Source organism: Haliotis cracherodii, unplaced genomic scaffold, assembly GCF_022045235.1.
Source record: "Haliotis cracherodii isolate W230 unplaced genomic scaffold, xgHalCrac1.p SCAF_11, whole genome shotgun sequence".
Taxonomy (NCBI): domain Eukaryota; kingdom Metazoa; phylum Mollusca; class Gastropoda; order Lepetellida; family Haliotidae; genus Haliotis; species Haliotis cracherodii.
Window position 1 is genome coordinate 14227155 of NW_027266266.1, and position 19686 is coordinate 14246840.

General features: G+C 40.4%; 1 protein-coding gene and 1 pseudogene across 1 annotated transcript in view; one reads left to right on the top strand and one right to left on the bottom strand.

Moving 5' to 3' along the window:
• Positions 1-10298: 10298 nt before the first annotated feature.
• Positions 10299-19686, bottom strand: part of LOC139456241 (cubilin-like) — a 60963-nt gene continuing 51575 nt past the window's right edge. The window contains exons 17-20 of the mRNA XM_071237854.1: positions 16166-16244; positions 13584-13708; positions 12999-13160; positions 10299-11908 (exon numbers count right to left, since the gene is read on the bottom strand). Coding sequence (XP_071093955.1) covers positions 11607-11908; positions 12999-13160; positions 13584-13708; positions 16166-16244 — 668 coding nt within the window. The 3' untranslated portion in view covers positions 10299-11606. The remainder of the gene's footprint in view (positions 11909-12998; positions 13161-13583; positions 13709-16165; positions 16245-19686) is intronic.
• LOC139456243 (uncharacterized) lies at positions 17312-19011 on the top strand (annotated as a pseudogene).

Consider the following 19686-nt stretch of genomic DNA (forward strand, 5'->3'; position numbering starts at 1 on the left):
GTGCTGAGGCCATGCCCATAAGTTCTGCCGTGAATATTGATTGGTTGTTTGGGAGTCGGAAGGATTGTGTGGTTTTAGTTGGTTGTGTGGTATGGACTCCGAAACCTGTGTGTTTGGAGGTCGGATCTGAGGATCCGTCCGTGTAAATGTGACACCAATTTGGCCAATTTTCGTGTATGTATGCTAGTGTGATGGTTTAAGCTATGTTTGGGTCAGTTTGTTTATTTATTTGGCTAGCCAGTGTTGTGTCTATTTTGGGTATTTTAGGTTTAGGGGTGAAGATATTTGATCGTTTGCAGTTTTGGTTAAGATTTTTAATTTGGTGTTCATTTAGGTAGTTTGTTATTCTTTGGGATATTGGGTTAAGTAAGGGGTGTTTACGAGCTAGAGCTTGGTTTTTAGGGCTGATGTTTTGGTTTATTAAGTTTTGGATGAGAGGGTTTGATTGGGACGCGGCCCAGAACTTTAAGCTTAGCTATTCCCTGCGTAGACTTAGTGGCATTTCTCCTGTTAAGGCCTGAAGTGAAGTGTAGGAGGTGCCATGTTGGGTGCGTGTAATTAGTTTGAGAGCCTGATATTGTATTGAGTCAAGTTTTTTAGATAGAGGGTTGTTTAGGGTGTTGTATATGGCGCAGCCGTAGTCTAGTTTTGATTTAATTAGTGATATGTAGAGTGAGAGGAGGGTATCTTTGGAGGCTATCCAGTTAGAGCCAGTTAGGCATCTTAGGGTGTTTAGGTCTTTACTGCATTTAGTTGTTAGGTTTTGGGTGTGAGCATCCCAGGTGAGATGTTCATCGAAAATAAGTCCTAAGAATTTGGTTTGTTCTTGAAATTTGATTGTTTGGTTTGTTTAGCTGGAGGATTGGGGAGGCGGGTTTCATGTTTTTATGTTTGAATACTATTCCTGTTGTTTTTTCTTAGTTAAGGGAGAAGCCCCATTTGTCAGCCCATTGTATTTTATTAAGAGATTTTTGGAGTAAATTTTGGGCCATTTTCATGCTTTTATCCGCGAATTGTGATGTGTTTACTTAAGGGGATAGGCCCTCGAATAGATCGTTTATCATTATATTGAAGAGGGTGGGGCTGAGAATACTGCCCTGTGGAGTGCCATTTTCTAGGGGACATTGGTCGGATAGACTTTGGTCTATACCCACGGTTATTTTACGATTGTTAAGGAAGTCCAGGATGTAGTTTATAATCTGACCTTTGAGTCCTATTTTTGTTGTTGTATTAACCCAGTGTTTTGACTACTCTTCGTTCATTAATTAACGTGTTTGGCATCCCTAATTAACCTTTACTAATTCATTTTAAACCAACACAGGATGTTTTCTGCAAGTGGATATTCGCGAATGTCATAGGGCTGACACGACACGTGTTAATAACTGTCAAAGCGCTTCTAAAATTACAACACATACTTTACATCTATAGACTAGTATTGTATCTACCTACATAACACTCGTTACTTTAGTGTCTCATATTGCAGTAGCAAACACGTTGCTCAAAAGTGAAGCCCTTTTCCCTCTACATTCTATCAGAATTGTTTGGCTTGTGTTGGGTCCGAATGGGTCCGGGCCGTCAAAACCTTCTATGAACACACAGATGTATCTTCAAATGTGTTTACATCTATAGATTAGTATTAAATCTACCACTTTATAATATCTCGGTACATCGTATTTAAAGAAAACAAGGTGCTCAAAGTGAAGCCCTTTTCCCTCTACATTCTCAACATAGTCTCTATCAGAAGTGTTTGGCATGTGTTGTGTCCGACTTGACCTTGGCGGTCATAATCAACTTTAAACACACAGATCTATCTTCAAATGTGTTGACATCTTTGGATTAGTGTTATATCTACCTATATACCACTTTATAATGTCACGGTACATCGTATTTAAAGAAAACAGGGCGCTCAAAGTGAAGCATTTTTACTGTATTTTCTTAAGAAAATCTATGTCAGAAGTGTTCGGTCCGACTTGGCCCGGGCTGTCAAAATCAACTTTAACCTCACAGACGTATCATCAAATGGATTCACATTTATATATTAGTATTATATCCACCTAAATACCACAATATGAACTAGTAGAAGTAGTAAGACGAGTTCTATGGATGAACAACTTCTTTATTACAATTAGTGCGACGTTTCGGTGTAGATCCTAACACCTTTATCAAGCAATTCCACTGAAAGAAGTTAGTAGAAGTATTCATGATAAAATATTCCAGGACAACCCTGACTCTGATGGTACTTTACCAAATTGGAGTTGAAAATAGTCATGGGAACGCGTGGCGTCATGCTCAATGTTGAACTACACATCCTTACCTTCGTTTGCATGTTGATCAACATTAGTGCTGTTTGTTCATGCAAAGTTCACACTACTAAAATTATAATAGGAGACAATGATTCAACAGACTGGCCTCTGATACTTCGTTTTGTACAATTCCCCAAAAGCTCCACTATCTTGGTATCCTACAATCACCATGCAACGCCTTGTTTGGTACTGAAGCCAAAGTTATCTCTACCAAGGTAACTTCTCGAGAGTATGGTGTCTGAAACGATCTTATTGCAGAATAATCTCCCACAAACCAGACAACTGAAATGGCCACACCATTGCAACAGACGTGTGAACATGCTACAACACAAGAATCTTTGTTTGTTTCCAAGTCTCATGTTATCAGCTAATGACCATGAAACTGGACATCCAAGTCCAGCGAAAAAAGGCAGTAATTCAATATTTTTGGTCATTATTTGTAGTTTTATGAAACGTAATATACCTTTAATGAATATATACTGAGCCAAAAGTGGTTAATTTGTATTATCCTATTCCAAATTGAAGTTCTGATTGGTATATCCATACAAAAAATACCCCGTTTTCGATTAAAGAATATAATTAATTTGAACTTGGCATCCATTTTGAACTAGTAATTCCGTTCTAAAATGTTAAATTTGGTGCCCAAACAAAATATATATATATATATATATTACACATCAGCTGTTGATGGTCAGTAGTGATTTATGATTAATATTTGATAAACAAATAGGATACATAGTGAAGTTAATAGGTTAGGTAGAAAAGTGGCGGCCATATTGGCGGCCATCTTGGATTTCAGGGTGACCGCAGTGAAAAAAACTGAGCACACCAAAAAATTATTCTTTCTCATCACATAATCTATCAATCTAAATAGGTGAACTTAGTTTGTAAAGCGGGTACAATCAGAATGTCAGATATGAGAAACAGACCTTCGCTTATAAATGGTCAACTTGCACAGACTGAATTCGTGGACACGCCTAGTTCCTGACAAACCCCGGTGCCACTCTAGTGCTCCAGCCCGTCACATTCCATTTTTACATGTGCCAGCAGGAACTGTTAAAATTTAGATGATATAGGTGTTTACATGAAACAACTGCGAAATTATATGTGTAAACAATATTACTGCATATCTAAGTCTATATGTGTTCACAGTAGATCATGTATGCTCTGTAACTGAAATGTATAAGAAACCTAAATATGGGTTTTATCTAAAATGTACATATTTCGCCATGGAATCAAGTGCACCCAATGTATATGTGGCCGAGTTGATTTTATTGCTATTTTGTTAATATTTTAGTAAAGTCCTTTAATTGTTTTGTTTCTGTTTTATCCTGTTTCTGTCTCAAGCTAGATAACTTGAGCAGTATAAAAACAGCAACAATTAGTCTAGCTCCAGTACTTACATAACTACTAACATAACAATAGCCGCTTTCACCTATACAGTCACCAACAGCACAAGCGTCTTGCGTTGTTTTCCTTCCCAGCTTCTGTATTATGTAAGTAAAAGGTTTCCTCTGTTTTTTGCTGACTTTGCTAAATTAGTTGGTCACATACACTTGAAGGAAATCAGTGGTTCTGTGGACTGGATTCAAATCAGAGTATGATATATTTGTTGTGTTCAGGATCTCTGTGTAAGGTTAGTTTGTGTTTGGTTCATATTTATGTATCTTGTAGATATGTCTGTGTATTTAGTTTTATGAATTAGATGCATTAAGGTAATGCATTGATTGGTAATCATATATATTTTATATATATCTATATATGTCAAACTGAAAATAGTTTAATACATAAACTAGTACTTCATAATAAGTATACATGATATCTCGATATCTTCAGATATTCCATATCTTCCCTCTTAATTTGTTAAACACTTTAGTTAAATCTAAACTAAATCTATAATCAAATTTAACTATTAATCACTACTTCAATACCATCTAACTACATGTGTTAATGCAGTATGTATGTATGTAGATTATGATTGAATGGATACATATGAAAAGGTCATTTTACATGTTCTTAATTTTATTGGCCATTTCCTTTTTCTTATGCGGCCTTATTGTATCACTTTTTCTAGAATATGGCAATCAATGTTACGATGCCTGTGATCTGCCAACGCTAACGTAGTTGCCAGCTCATTGCCACACAGTGGTAAGTGATGTGTATATTTTGTGTATGTATTATATTTATATCATTGCAATCTGTAGAGGCGGTATTTATGTAACCGTCTTAAGTATTTTATATGTAATTTGGCTTAAAACCACAAGGGTAAGTGTAACTACTGCTCAGCATGTTTGATACATTAATGTAAAATATCAAGTATAAATAATGTTTATAGTATGCATAGCATATTAAACTGGATGAGCCGTTTATGCATTGGTGTGTTGATACTATGTGATATGTTTCTTATATTTCATCTATTAGATATTTTCATTGTATTTTTATACATATTTGCAGAGTTCAGAAACAACTAGCGTGTGATTAAATAAAATCAGCTGTCAACTCACACCCCAGTAGCCTGTTCTGTGTTTACTGCCCTAACCGGAGCCTTGCCCGCTACTACATATATCACAAATGTAAATCACATCTTTTATAATGAAAAACTTCGTGTTTTAAGCAGCAGCAAAGTTTGATATTACGAGTAACGGTCTAAGGGAGGCAACCCCCGCCAGCCATACATGTATCTATTAGCTGAAAAGACTATTGTCAATGACTTATCTACGCACATGTAAATATAAACAGTTTGTAGGTTCGTACTTGATTATAGTATGTTCCACTTTGATTGTTTCACTTTGATTGTTTCACTTTGATTGTCTCACTTTGATTGTTTCACTTTGATTGTTTCACTTTGATTGTCTCACTTTGATTGTCTCACTTTGATTGTTTCACTTTGATTGTCTCACTTTGATTGTTTCACTTTGATTGTTTCACTTTGATTGTTTCACTTTGATTGTCTCACTTTGATTGTCTCACTTTGATTGTTTCACTTTGATTGTCTCACTTTGATTGTTTCACTTTGATTGTCTCACTTTGATTGTCTCACTTTGATTGTTTCACTTTGATTGTTTCACTTTGATTGTTTCACTTTGATTGTTTCACTTTGATTGTCTCACTTTGATTGTTTCACTTTGATTGTTTCACTTTGATTGTTTCACTTTGATTGTTTCACTTTGATTGTTGCACCAAGAAAATGCACGATGTTATCGCTGTGTTGGCTTCTGCTTGGTGTCCATGGTAACGTCCTTCACCGTTAGATTCTCATGCATGATTCTTACATGTTGCCATGTTCTTGTTCTTTGTTTGCGTATTTGGTGCACTCATGCAATGTCCAGCTACATGACGGAGTGACCAGAGTGAGTGAGTGAGTATGGTTTTACGCCGTTTTTAGCAATATTCCAGCAATATCACGGCGGGGGACACCAGAAATGGGCTTCACACATTGTACCCATGTCGGGAATCGAACCCGGGTCATCAGCGTGACGAGCGAACGCTTTAACCACTAGACTACCCGACCGCCCCTGGAATGACCAGAGAATCCAGTGACCAATATCAAGAACAACCAACGATCAACACTGTTTGACATAGCTGATGACGTGTCATCCGAGCCAGATGACGTGGGATTATCCGAATGCTCACTATCTTAACTTATTGAAAAGAAACACACTGGATAATCAAGGTGTCAAAAAGGTCGATGTGCAGATTTTGAAGCAACGAACCCATGTCATAAATACTGGGTACACATTCTTCAACAGACCACGCTAAATTCTACATCCATATTACTCAATGTAGTTAAGCAACGCACTCACTGACCTTTGTTTATATAAGAATACGGAATAAACAGCTGTTCTGAGTGTAATCATAATTTGAAGCATATACATCGAAGTGTTCCTGATTACTAATGCAATATATTATTCTTGTATTTTACTTATTTCAGGCAACCATTTTACTTATAACAGTTGTGAGTGGGCGAGTGAGTGAGTGGGCGAGTGAGTGGGCGAGTGGGCGAGGTCGGGACAAGGTGAGCTACTGTAACCGTCTTGATCTCGGTGGTCACTGGTACAACAAACACGAGGCTCTGGAACTGATTCTGCCGCGAAATACCGACACAGCCTATCATTATGACAATAACAGTATTCCAATATATCTTTGCAAACATCCTACATGTAACAGATTGATGATTATTATCAAATGAGACATGTTAGCCGTACACAGTTTCTCCTTTCATGTTACAGCTGTGACATGTCCTGCAGACCAGGCAAACGTAATGACGCCACATAGAGGAAAGGGTTTATGTTGTGATAAAACCAAAATTGGCATTTAGAAGCTGCATTATCCAGGGACAAAATGTGTTGATTATACAAAGATCTAACCCCTTGACAATGCTGTCTGAATTGAAGCAATGTGTGTATAGAGGCTGCATAAATCAGGAGATGATTAAACACTGTGTCTTCAAAACTGGAGATAGGTTTCTTGTAGATTTAACCTCACCAAATTGAATTTGGAACCGCATGCGTTGCGTGAGATTCCAAATAATCTTTTTAGCGAGGTTAAATCTGCAGGTAGCCTAGCTCTACATTGTTTGTTATCTCCCTTCTACCATGACTTGGGGGCACGGGTGGCCCAGTCGTCTAAGGCGCCGCAATTCGCTGTGCAGAGTTTCGTCCATTGGGCACGCCAGAAACCTATGATTGTGGGTTCGAATCCCGGTTCGCCCCGATTATGTTTCTAGGTTTGTCAGCACCATACCCGTGCTCGTGGGTTTCACCGAAGTGGTAAACGTCTGAGACCTGCATCACTTCGGGCTTTCCTCCCACATTAAGCTGACACGCCGATAACAAGCTGATAACTGGAATATAAAAGCGGCGTTAAAACCGACTCACTTACTCACTCACTCAACCATGACTTAATAAAACATTTTTTTTATCTTGATCAAAGCAGCATGGGTTGGGCCTATTGTTTTGAGTGGGTTGTCGATCAGAATTTACTGAATCACTGACAACAGCCTTTAAACAAAACATTGCACTCTTTAAGCTCAAGCAGTTTGTTTAAAGCGTAATTTATTATGACTTCACTCTAACTAATGATAGGCATGGAAAGCATGTAGCCCGCCAATTTCGAAGCTACCATGAGGTGGGCACCCCAAAAGAAAACAAAGCAAAACGTGCAAAGGTTTCCTTCCGCGCCATTTTCCGTCATGATTTGAATATTGTGGTAACAGCAACTTTGCATTTCGTAGCCTAAAATTGTACGTATAATTTTTTAAATATGCCTACTGACAATGACTGTACGCGAAGTATTATAATAGAAACATTAGGTTCCCCGGTGACGCGGCTGTCAAATCGGCTGTTTCACTCAGTTTATTGTGATTTGAAACCTCTGATTGACCGATCAAAATCGAGTATTTTCCAAATTCATGGGAGAATATACAATGTTACTCGTATTACCACTGTTTGGTGAAACGTTGATTTAATTATGTCAGAGTTGATAGACGTCTCGGTCGGTGGTCGAATATATCAATGTCCACATCGTTATGGTTTTGTCAGGGCATGTATGTCAGATGGACCCTGGCGCCGAGTATATCAGTTCTCCGTTCCGTCTACTGGCTGCCCAGTACAGCTCATTGTGGGTTCGACTGCAGGTTGCACCTTGGTAATGGTGTGCACCATATCAATCGTGGAACACGAGGAACGAAAATACTGCAGTGATCTGCGTTAACCCCCATGCCACTCACTCTCGTTTAAATCTGGAACGTTCGGGATAAAATTCGGATGTATACCATCCATCAGTTTCAAAAAACGTTTCGGGCTCTGTCGTAAAAGAACCAAGTCTTCTTCTGTAATTTCCGACCGCCTCCAGAGAGTGGTCTACAGGTAGATCGTCCGCCCGGAGAGCGGAAGGTCGGGCTTTCAATAGTAGGCCGCGTCAGACCGAAAGACTGAGTGGGATATTCATCTTAAACTGTGACATGCTATCTCAGTCGGCTACCACTATTAAAACAGCATTAGTTCGGACCAGCACAAGCAGCCACATACACACGTGCATGTGCGTACACACGAGTAATAATGCTGAACTGCGACATGGTATCTCAGTGGGCCAGCACTATTAAAACGGCAATAGTCTGGACTAGTACAGGCAGCCAAATACACACGTGCATGCGTACACACGAGTAATAATGCTGAACTGCGACTTGGTATCTCAGGGGGCCAGCACTATTAAAACGGCAATAGTCTGGACTAGTACAGGCAGCCAAATACACACGTGCATGCGTACACACGAGTAATAATCCTGAACTGCGACTTGGTATCTCAGTGGGCCAGCACTATTAAAACGGCAATAGTCTGGACTAGTACAGGCAGCCAAATACACACGTGCATGCGTACACACGAGTAATAATCCTGAACTGCGACATGGTATCTCAGTGGGCCAGCACTATTGAAACGGCAATAGTCTGGACTAGTACAAGCAGCCACATACACACGTGCATGCGTACACACGAGTAATAATCCTGAACTGCGACATGGTATCTCAGGGGACCAGCACTATTGAAACGACATAGTCTGGTCCTGTGTAAACAGCCTCATACACATACAAGTCCATGCGTACATAAGTGGAATAATCCTGGACGCGACGTTAAACCCCATTTCATCTCACCTCACCTGCAATATGCAACGAACACAACTTGCCTGCTGTTGTCTTGCCTCTCGGTTAAATGAATATATTTTCTCTGAGGACCAACTCACGTTGATAATCTTCCATCTCTATGATAAGGAGTGAGTGAGTGAGTTTGGTTTAACGCCGCTTTTAACAGTATTCCAGTTATATCACGGCGTGTCAGCTTAATGTGGGAGGAAAGCCCGAAGTGAGGCTGGTCTCAGACGTTTACCACTTCGGTGAAACCCACGAGCACGGGTATGGTGCTGACAAACCTAGAAACATCATCTGGGCGAACCGGGATTCGAACCCACAATCATAGGTTTGTGGCGTGCCCAAGGGACGCAACTCTGCACAGCGAATCGCGGCGCCTTAGACGACTGGGCCACCCGTGCCCCCCAATAATAAAGAAATGCAGGTGGACATTCCGATGCCCATGAGCGATGCCAGGAACCTGACTTTGTTGTAGCAGGCTGTGTTGTTCAATATGTGGTCGGATGTCAACGGTCGGAACAGCAACACCACTTCTTACGGTAGCCCATAAGGGACATGGAGTCTGTTTATCCATAGTTTGATATTTCACGTACTGTTATCGTAACCTTTTGCAAATTAACACGATTTGTCATACAAATATGTGATAAATCATGTATAAAAACAACTGAAAACATGGAAAATGTACTTTCAAGTAGCTATTGAGTCGCTGAAATGTGAAGCGAAAATGTCAAAAACTAAAATGGAAATGTCAAAAACCGAAACGAAAATGTCAAAAACAAAAGCGAAAATGTCAAAAACTAAAATGAAAATACAGAAAACTATTTCCACCGCGGTGTAAATAGTTTTCACCGCGGTGTAAATATTATCACCGCGGTAGAAATAGTTTTCACCGCGGTAGAAATATTATCACCGCGGTAGAAATATTATCACCGCGGTGGAAATAGTTTTCACCGCGGTGGAAATAGTTTTCTATATTTTCATTTTAGTTTTTGACATTTTCGTTTTTGTTTTTTGACATTTTCATTTTAGTTTTTGACATTTTCGTTTCACTTTTCAGCGATTCAATATCTTCTTTACACATGATTTATCACATATTTGTAAGACAAAACGTGTTAATTTGCAAAAGGTAACGATAAAAGTAAGTGAAATATTAAAATATGGAAAAACAGACGCCATGTCCCTTATGGGCCACCGTAACTTCTGTGTTACAATTTCTTCCATGCAATAAATGACAATGGGAGATCCAACGAAACCATTAGCAAATAAATTGCCATGAATATAAATTCTTGATTACCTTGGCTCGTGGATTCCATCAAAGTAAAAAAAACATACGTGTTCAGTGTTATGTATTAGTCCAATCTTTATTTCACGTACTGAAGAGGCCACAGGCTTATAGTACAATTTGAAGAATATACAATTTTATATAATTTATGTACATATCTCACCAAACCACCTCACGTCATTCCACATCGCATCTCAACACAGTCACATAATTTCACAGATACAGTACAATACCATACCCTATAATTTCTATTTTACCATATCACAACTTGTTATATCCTACAACATATTCTATAACATCATATCATATTGTATCATTATTATAAGATCATACTATATAGTATTTTTTCATATACCATTATCATATCATAACATACCATCGTACCATATATCACACCTAGATTATATCACATTTCAACATGTCATATCACACAACACATTAGCAATTTCATAGCTTGTCCCATCATATCTTATCATATCATACCATATAATGCCATGTTATGTATTACTCTTCACGCTCAATTTTATATCAAGACACCCGTGACAGACACAGGAACGCGCACACGCACGCGCACATGCATGTGCACTACATTCGTATATGTAAAATAATGTATATGATCTGTAACAAGCTTTCATGTTCTAATAAACATAAACATAACTCCAACACCAAGCATAATTTGATATACAAAATAGTTTTATATCAAATAACAAAAAAACAATTAAGAGTATATGCTACCACAACCAAGAGGAATTTCAAAAGTTTCTCATCGTGGTCATTGTATTATCATCCATTCACAATTGTGACATGCTTGTGGCATGATTGTGATAGTCTTTATTGACTACTGATCAGTTGGTGAAAGTTATTTCACTAGTAAAACGTGACTTCTGTTTCTTGGTTATACACAGTTTAACAATCAACAGGGGGCACGGGTGGCCCAGTCGTCTGAGGCGCCGCGATTCGCTGTGCAGAGTTGCGTCCCTTGGACACGCCACAAACCTATGATTGTGGGTTCGAATCCCGGTTCGCCCAGATGATGTTTCTAGGTTTGTCAGCACCATACCCGTGCTCGTGGGTTTCACCGAAGTGGTAAACGTCTGACACCTGCCTCACTTCGGGCTTTCCTCCCACAATAAGCTGACACGCCGTGATATAACTGGAATAATGTTAAAAGCGGCGTTTCACTCACTCACTCACTCAACAATCAACATCACACATGACCCAAATAGATCGGGAAACAGATATTGTAAGAATACAGATAACTGTATTTTCTTATGGTGATAGATCTTCTTAGAAAATATAAAATATACCTCTTTGGAACAATTTTTGGCGGTGTTTTTATTTGCTGTCGATGGAGTTTGGGGATTTCATCAAAAAATATGTTAATTTGTGTGACAGTAGGGTTGGGGGTCATCTTTCATGACTTCACTGTCAGCTGGGGCTGGAGTAAACATGGCCGGCAGAGTAGTAGCCGTAGTTGGTGCGTACATGTTGTTGGGCATGGGGATTGAGAAGACCTCGTTCACGTTGTCTTCGCCAGATCTGTTCCTTTTTGACTGGTCATTTGTCGTGGATCTTTTCCTAGAGCAAATTCCACAGCAGCAACACGTTAATATAGCCACGCCTACAATGCCGCCGAATACCCCTCCAATGACCGCTCCAAAGTTCGGTGTAAAAGACGCCGCTGTAGAAAATCAACACGAAACAGAATGTTAAAATAAAGACGAGTAACGTACATTGAATGTTATACTCCAAAGTTTCTGGACACAGAAGCTGATGAAAAATAATATTCACGTTCGAGGTCTTTTTTAAAATGATTAATTACTACTACTGTCACATGCATGCGTGTCACATGACCTAATAAGCCCTCTGATAGAATGCGCGGTAAATATGGTTTTGAAATAGATTCCTGAAAGTTTCAGAATAATCAAATTATTGCAAAAGTATTGTGGTTTCATAAACTTATTGCGTTCTGGAACAGCATGCCACTCACCTATACCTTCCGACATGATGTCAGACCTAACCTATCTGATGTTTCCCAGGTTCTGAAGATTACTTGAGACGTTAAAGTTAAGTGGCGATCAAGGGGTTCTCATGTTTTCTTGTACCGCTGGGGAAACGTTTGCACAGAAGGTAATAACATAAACATTTTTTGTCATTGTATTACACTGATCGAGCCATCAATACCAGCTTGATATGATGTCATCTGTCAATAGTCCAACTTCTCAGTGTTTTTGGTCAAAGGACAGTTACAATGAATCGACTATTACACCCGCTACATCCCGTGACACAATATTCACAAACGATGAAACACTGTATAATTAACTGTCTAGATTAAGGCCGCTTCGTAACTATGTCAGTCATGAACAGGTGTGGCATCTTGATGAATGTGAAACGAATGAACACTGCTTCAGTAAACAAAACCAAGCCGAATATGTGACAGTTTAGTCTTCCTGGCGACCTTACTCCGCCCCCCCCCCCCCCCCCCCCCCCCCGCCCTCCATGGTCAACCCCTACCCTCACGACATTCCTTAGTCATCTAAACACATTGTATGTATAATGTTTAACCCCAAATGTTCTGCACAAAGTACTTGGTTTATTGTATTGTGCAAAATACGCTGCAGGTAATATTCAACACGAATACAATGGAAATGTACAATGACTGAGACGTGACATCAACGTTATAGTAGGGGTGCTGATTGATGAATCTCATTCGTCCTGTCTTAATAGATTCGATGTATCTTGAAATGAATGAAAACCACTTAAAAACTTACGGGAAGATGTCGGCTCGCCGGCAGTGAAGGCCAACTTGAATCCTGTGAAGGTGTTCGAAGCATCGGAGAGGAATCGGACCTTCATACTCATCCCTGTACTCTGTGTATCTGGTCCATCAAATCCACACCATCGACCAAGCGAGTGTTCATATGTTCCCCTGACTATGACAAGAATAGAACATGTGTGTGATATTATGTAAATATCGTTATACTTACAACAAATCAAATCAGTTACACACATACGCTAGGACGTTGAGTGCGTTAAGACAGGCAATACTTTTAACATATACTTTGGAATGATATTTACTAATTACACATGACTATTTTATTTTCTATTTTTAATGTAGAGTGGAAATAAAAACCCGAAGTGACTCAGGTTGTTGAAGTTTACTCCTTTGCCGAAAAGGATGCAGCTCAAACGATCAGGTTTAACTTGAATTAACAGAACTTTATTGCAATAATAAAACGACACCTCTCGTACAAATACAGTCACACTTGTCCACATAGGGACCCCGATTCGTGTGAATTACACGCTTTCTTTCTCACTCGATTCTAGGAAACTCCTGACTGGGCTTAAGTCATTACCGTCATACAGCTGCACATAATCATAGGAACACGTGTTGTCATGCTCAAGGTAGAAAAACTCCACTTCAACATGGATTACATATCCTTCAACATCAGTGCTGATTATCCATGAACAGTCCGCATTGCTAAAATTAAACAATACATTATTATTGTAAAATATAATACAAATTCGAATTATAGCATGGTCTGAGCGTTGTTCAGGTCTCAACGCCCAGGTTTGCAATTTCCCCATGGGATTATGCAAACTGCGATACAATCTATGTAGAAGTTTCTGGTGTTTCTGTAGACTTTGGTAAAAATTACTACAGTCAATGATCTAACACTATAATATTGTTCCAGGCGTTTGTATTCACTTTGGTGAGTACTGACGCAATCTTATTAAAATCTTGATCCAAAATTCTTTTTGTCGAAATTGATTTTTTACGTTAAGTTTGTTGAGCATAATATTTGGTTAAATTGTATGCTAAATTGTCGAAAACATAGGTTCAAGAACGACTTCTGAAAAACAATATTTTGTGTTTGCCAGAGGTAGATATGGTAAATTCTACACCTGGTGTTACATTGCTGAATACATTATTATGAATGGCCAAAATGATTATCAGGGGGTTGAGGCGAGATGTCTTTATATATAATAGTATGTCATAATTATAAGTCAATACACATACGTTAAAAATGAAATTGCATGAAAAGTCGGGTCAAGTTTAATTGCTTCTTCAAAGGTTTGCTGTTTACAAGGACCCAAATTGGTTTGTTTTATTTACGAAAAGTGTGTCAGTGCTTAACTGGTGCTTTACTGCTTTCCAGGTATGATTAATACCATGGCGACGTTAACTTGAGCCCTTCCCAAGTCACCCTCGAACACTAAATTTCTATATACATCAGCAATAACAGAATCAGCGTCGTATAATCATGAGTGTCCATCTCTACTCATGAAACGAGTAAAGCAATGTGTTTTGTGTGTGTTTGGACATATGGATAATTCATGCGGTAAAAACAGTGGAACAAGACAATCGTCGTTGTGTTTATTTATGTGGGTTATTAATACAACATATTTCATATATCTTTGTGAACTCATCTAATTTGCGGGGCGGTCGGGTAGCTTATTGGTTAAAGCGTTCGCTCGTCACGCTGAAGACCCGGGTTCGATTCACGACATGGGTACAATATGTGAAGCCCATTTCTGGTGTCCCCCGCCGTGATATTGCTGGAATATTGCTAAAAGCGGCGTAAAACCATACTCACTCACTCATCTAATTTGCTTTTCGTTAGAATTTGCTGCGGGAGAACACACAATCCTGCTTCAATCCCGTTTTCCCCGTTGCCTATATCGATGCAGTTAAAACCATAGCAACTGCAACTTTTGTTAGATAGTTTAATGATCAGAACGGCACATTCAAATTTCCAAACTAATATTCTCAGCTATTAAAATTATTAGATAGCTACGACATGAATTGCAAAGAACAAGGACGGACAGGCGTGGCTCATTTCACATTCATTTCTTGTAGTGCAGGCATGTTTGTTGTTTTACGCCACACTCAGCAATATTCCATCTAGAATATCAACCAGTCTTCATCGACTAACGATTCTGTCACTTTGACTGAGCAAGGATGGTTGGTTGGTTTGTTTGTTGTGTAACGCCGCACTCAGCAATATTCCAGCTATATGACGGCAGTCTGTAAATAATCGATAATCCAGTGATTAACACCATGAGCATCGATCCACGCAATTGGGTTTGGTTTGGTTTGTTGTTTAACGCTACACTCAGCAATATTCCATCCAGATAGCGGCAGTCTGTAAATAATCGAAAATCCAGTGATTAACATCATGAGCATCGATCCACGCAATTGGGACCGATGACATGCATGAACCAAGTTAGCGAGCCTGACCACCCGATCCCGTTAGGCGCCTTTTACGACAAGCATAGTCGCCTCTTACGACAAACACAGGTTGCTGAAGACCTATTCTCCCCAGGATCCTCACGGGCCAGGTGCAGATATGGGTCTATCTGTTGCAATGAAACTTGCCTATCTTGAACCAAAGAACGGAAATATTCGGTGGTCATTTGTTTGTGTGAGAAATGTGTCCGATGAAAAGGTAAACTGTGCAAACAAATATATGCAAAATACACCATCTAAGCTACTACAGTAAACTACGGTTATAACGAACACGCTTATAACGAACTGACGGATATAACGAACTTACTTTTTAGTCCCGACTATTTGCTGTATTTATGCTGTATATATGCTTATAACGAACTACGGTTATAACGAACTAAAAATAATAGTCCCTTTGAGTTCGTTATAACCGTAGTTTACTGTAACTCAACGGTGTGTTTCCGTTGATAAGCATTCATTAAGCTTTGCCTTATGTTGCTTTACATGTAAAATACTAAAATTCTATGAGTCATAGACTTTTGGATTCATTTCCATGTGGACTACAGATTCGTATGTCATTTTTAAAATGGTAGTAAATGATAAACACGGTGCTTAGATAAATTCGTAGTTGGCCTATCGCTCTGGGAATGCAGTTTGACGTGCCTCTGTGTGGTCGTGATAATCGAAAAACGTGTAGTGCATACTCACTCGGGATAGTCCAGAGGGTAATTCGGTGATTCAATATATTTCGTGTCATATCCAAAAATCTCTTCATCTGTGCCACATCCTGAAACATTGAATAGTTACACAGCACTGGATGGATTCATTAGTAGAGTCTTGATTGCGTAATGATGTGGATGTCCTAAAGTACTCATGGAAATGGAAAAAAACTGTTTTGCTGGATTTAATAATCGACACAAAGCATTACGTAGATGTAAATACGAAATAACAAAACAACTGGAAAAGTACTAGTCTGGATTTGCTAGTTTTATCTCAGTGCTCAATACAAAATGTACTCTACAGGAGGTAATTTGTAGGCACTTTCAACATTCAAAAATAAAACTATGTCCAAATTGACATGGCAGAAACAGGCTATAGGCATTATGCAAATTAGCCTGGAAAAAAGGTCATCAAAACAACAATAAAAATAACAGCTATGTCTATGTACATAATAATAATGACATGTAAGTTGTTGTTTGAGAAGGGAATATGTTACTTTTACGTTCTGATATTTTAACGATTATTCACTATCCCACAATGCCACTCACAAATCACTAACCACTGACAAATGACATGCACGTGGGTTTCAAGAACCTGTTTTCACCTGTCGTCAAAATGTCATAGGTCATGGACATTCACCTTGATCTACTAACACCTGGTTATGTTCAGTTTCACAATAGTCTTTTTTGTTCATATTTTTACACACTTTTACGTGTAAAAAGACATAAAAACCTTTGATGCGCTGTATTTGTGCCAAGGCCCAATTAGTACTAATTGAGTTGTTTGAATATTTATATATTTTGTATATTAACTGCATTTATTTAAAATCTGAGGCCGAAAAAACAGGTTTTTTTTCATTTCCGTGAGTACTTTAGGAGACACGGGTCTGTTCAAACTGAGAGGTACAACACAGAAGGGGTGTGGTTATGACCTTCCATAAGTGTAAAATATCTAGTATTACTACTTTGGTTTAACAAATATGAAATAACTTTATTTAAACATTATCAGCGTGGTAAAATGTGTTGACAAAAAAGACAATTAGATTTTGTTCTTTTCAATAAATCCATGTTGAAAAACGTTCATTATTTACATTTAGTACTAACTACTAAATGACTTTATCGCGCGTATCCAAACCATGGGCTAATTACGTCTGTAACCCAATCACCCCTCGTAACTCAATCACCCCCGGGCCACCACTCGGCACCGTGCCCGGGGAATAATCCCGCGCAAGCATCATCCCGCCCTTTGTTAGTCCGTCATTCGCGAGCAGCCCTTCCCCAAGTACACACGTGTGTCACTGTATCTAATCGCTTTCCCATTTTACGTTTCCTTTGTACCCAGTCGCGAACGTTTCGCCGATTACGCTTTGAATACCATCTATTCCAACACTCGCCGTATCGCATTTACACAATCGCGACCGTTTCGCCGATTACGCTTTGAATACCATCTATTTCAGCACTCGCCGTATCGCATTTATTCCGCTCTACTCCCGAACTTCACCCTCGGGACAATTTACGCTTGTGGAATACCAACTCACCACCCCGACTTTTCGTGATGCCTCCCAAGAGAAGAGCAACCGTCAACCACAAGCTTGTGAGGGGAGCCAAGCAGGCCAGGACAACCAGAAGACAAACCCCGGGAGTACACATTGTACAGGAGACAACAGCTGATGGTGAGTCTGCCAATTACGGAAATATCGAAGGTGGCAACAGAATTAACGTACAATCGGCGCAGCTTGTAAATGCCGCGCAGGTTGCCAACTCGGCTACCCAGGTAAACGAGCAACTGGGAAAAATACTCCAGTTGCTGGAACATTCAGCGCCCGGCCCGGTTAGCGCAAACCAACAGGTAAGGCTTGGTTTTAGTTCTCCCGCCATTTCGCCCAACATAGGGAGAATCCCCGATGCGCACAACGAGGCCGACGGTGACGCGGCCCCAGCCAATCACATCGCCGGATACGGGGATTCCCTTTCCTTCCGTGCGGACGGAATAGACGCGCACGTCAAACAACAGGTGAGGGAAAAAATCTGGCGTGGCGAGTATGTCGACCTCGGCACAATACTACCAAACACCGAGGGAAGTCACGAGGACGGTACGATTACCATGGCGTATGACTCCTCAGGTAAGGTAATTTTTAAACCAATAAAACAGCAACCAAAGCGCCTGTCCCTGGCAAGCTGGACTTCAGCTTTCCACATTTTCACGTGTACTTACGTTAGTAGGCACTCCGAGGTCCGCACAACCCAGGGGTTGCTGTCCTACATGGAAACCATAAGAACGGCGGCACTTCGATTCAGGGGGGATGCCTGGTCAACCTACGACCAACAATTCCGACACAGAATGTCAAGGGACCCCTCACGACGCTGGGACAACATCGACGGGGAGTTGTGGCTGAAGTACATGGTAACACAGCCGGTACTACAACCAGAATCAGGCGGACGGGGCGCAATGACACGCGTACAGGGGGACATCGCCAGTCAGGTATGCTGGGATTTCAATAAATTTGGCTGTAGCAGGGTCAACTGTAAGTACACTCACAAATGCGGTAAGTGTGGCAAACATTCCCATAGCTCTAGGACCTGCTTTCGAGGGAATGGGGTCCAACCGACCCCATACAAGCCCAATCAGCCCTTTCCTAACAGAAAACCAGCCGGCAAGGCAGGTAAATTCAGTGGCCCCTTCCCCCGTGGATCTCAATGAAATGGCACCCTGGTTACGCCAATATGCTAGGGTCAATTACAGAGATGCAAATTATTTATGGGTAGGTTTTAGCTTTGGCTTTAAGCTCGAGTTCCAGGGAAGCCGCACGGGTCGCCTGGCACGAAACTTGCGATCAGCCACACACCAACATACGGCAGGCTACGGCAGGCTACGTGAAACCAGCCACTGCTCAGACAACCTCAACGGATGCGTGAATACACTTGAACAGCTTGGGGTTCCTATTGCGCACGACAAGACGGTGGGCCCCACAACCAAACTGACACCATTGCAATGCAGATCAGAATCCCAGAGCCCAAGATCAAGGAGGCAACAAGGGAAATCCAAGACATCCTGTCAACAGGTAACATCAAGGTCACAAAAAGGGCCCTTCAGTCCCTCATAGGCAAGCTTAACTTTATGTGCAGGGCTATACCAATGGCAAGGGCATTCAGCCGCAGGCTAATCGATCTGCTTAGCAAAGGTAAGCAACCATTTCACCACATTAGGATTACCAGCTGGGTCAAGGAAGACCTACAAATGTGGTTAACATTTCTTACGAGTTATAACGGCATTTCAGTGTTTCAGGACCAACTATGGGTGGACAGCGATTTCCTCCAGCTGTTTTCAGACGCAGCGGGTGGCGCCGGCTTTGGGGCCTACATGCAGGGCAAATGGTTTAACGGCGCATGGCCACCCCAGTGGGTGACGGATGGAACTACACGGGACATGACGCTCCTGGAGCTGTTCCCCATCACACTGGCCATCCAAATCTTGGGCAAGCAACTCGCAAACAAAAAGGTCCTCTTTTA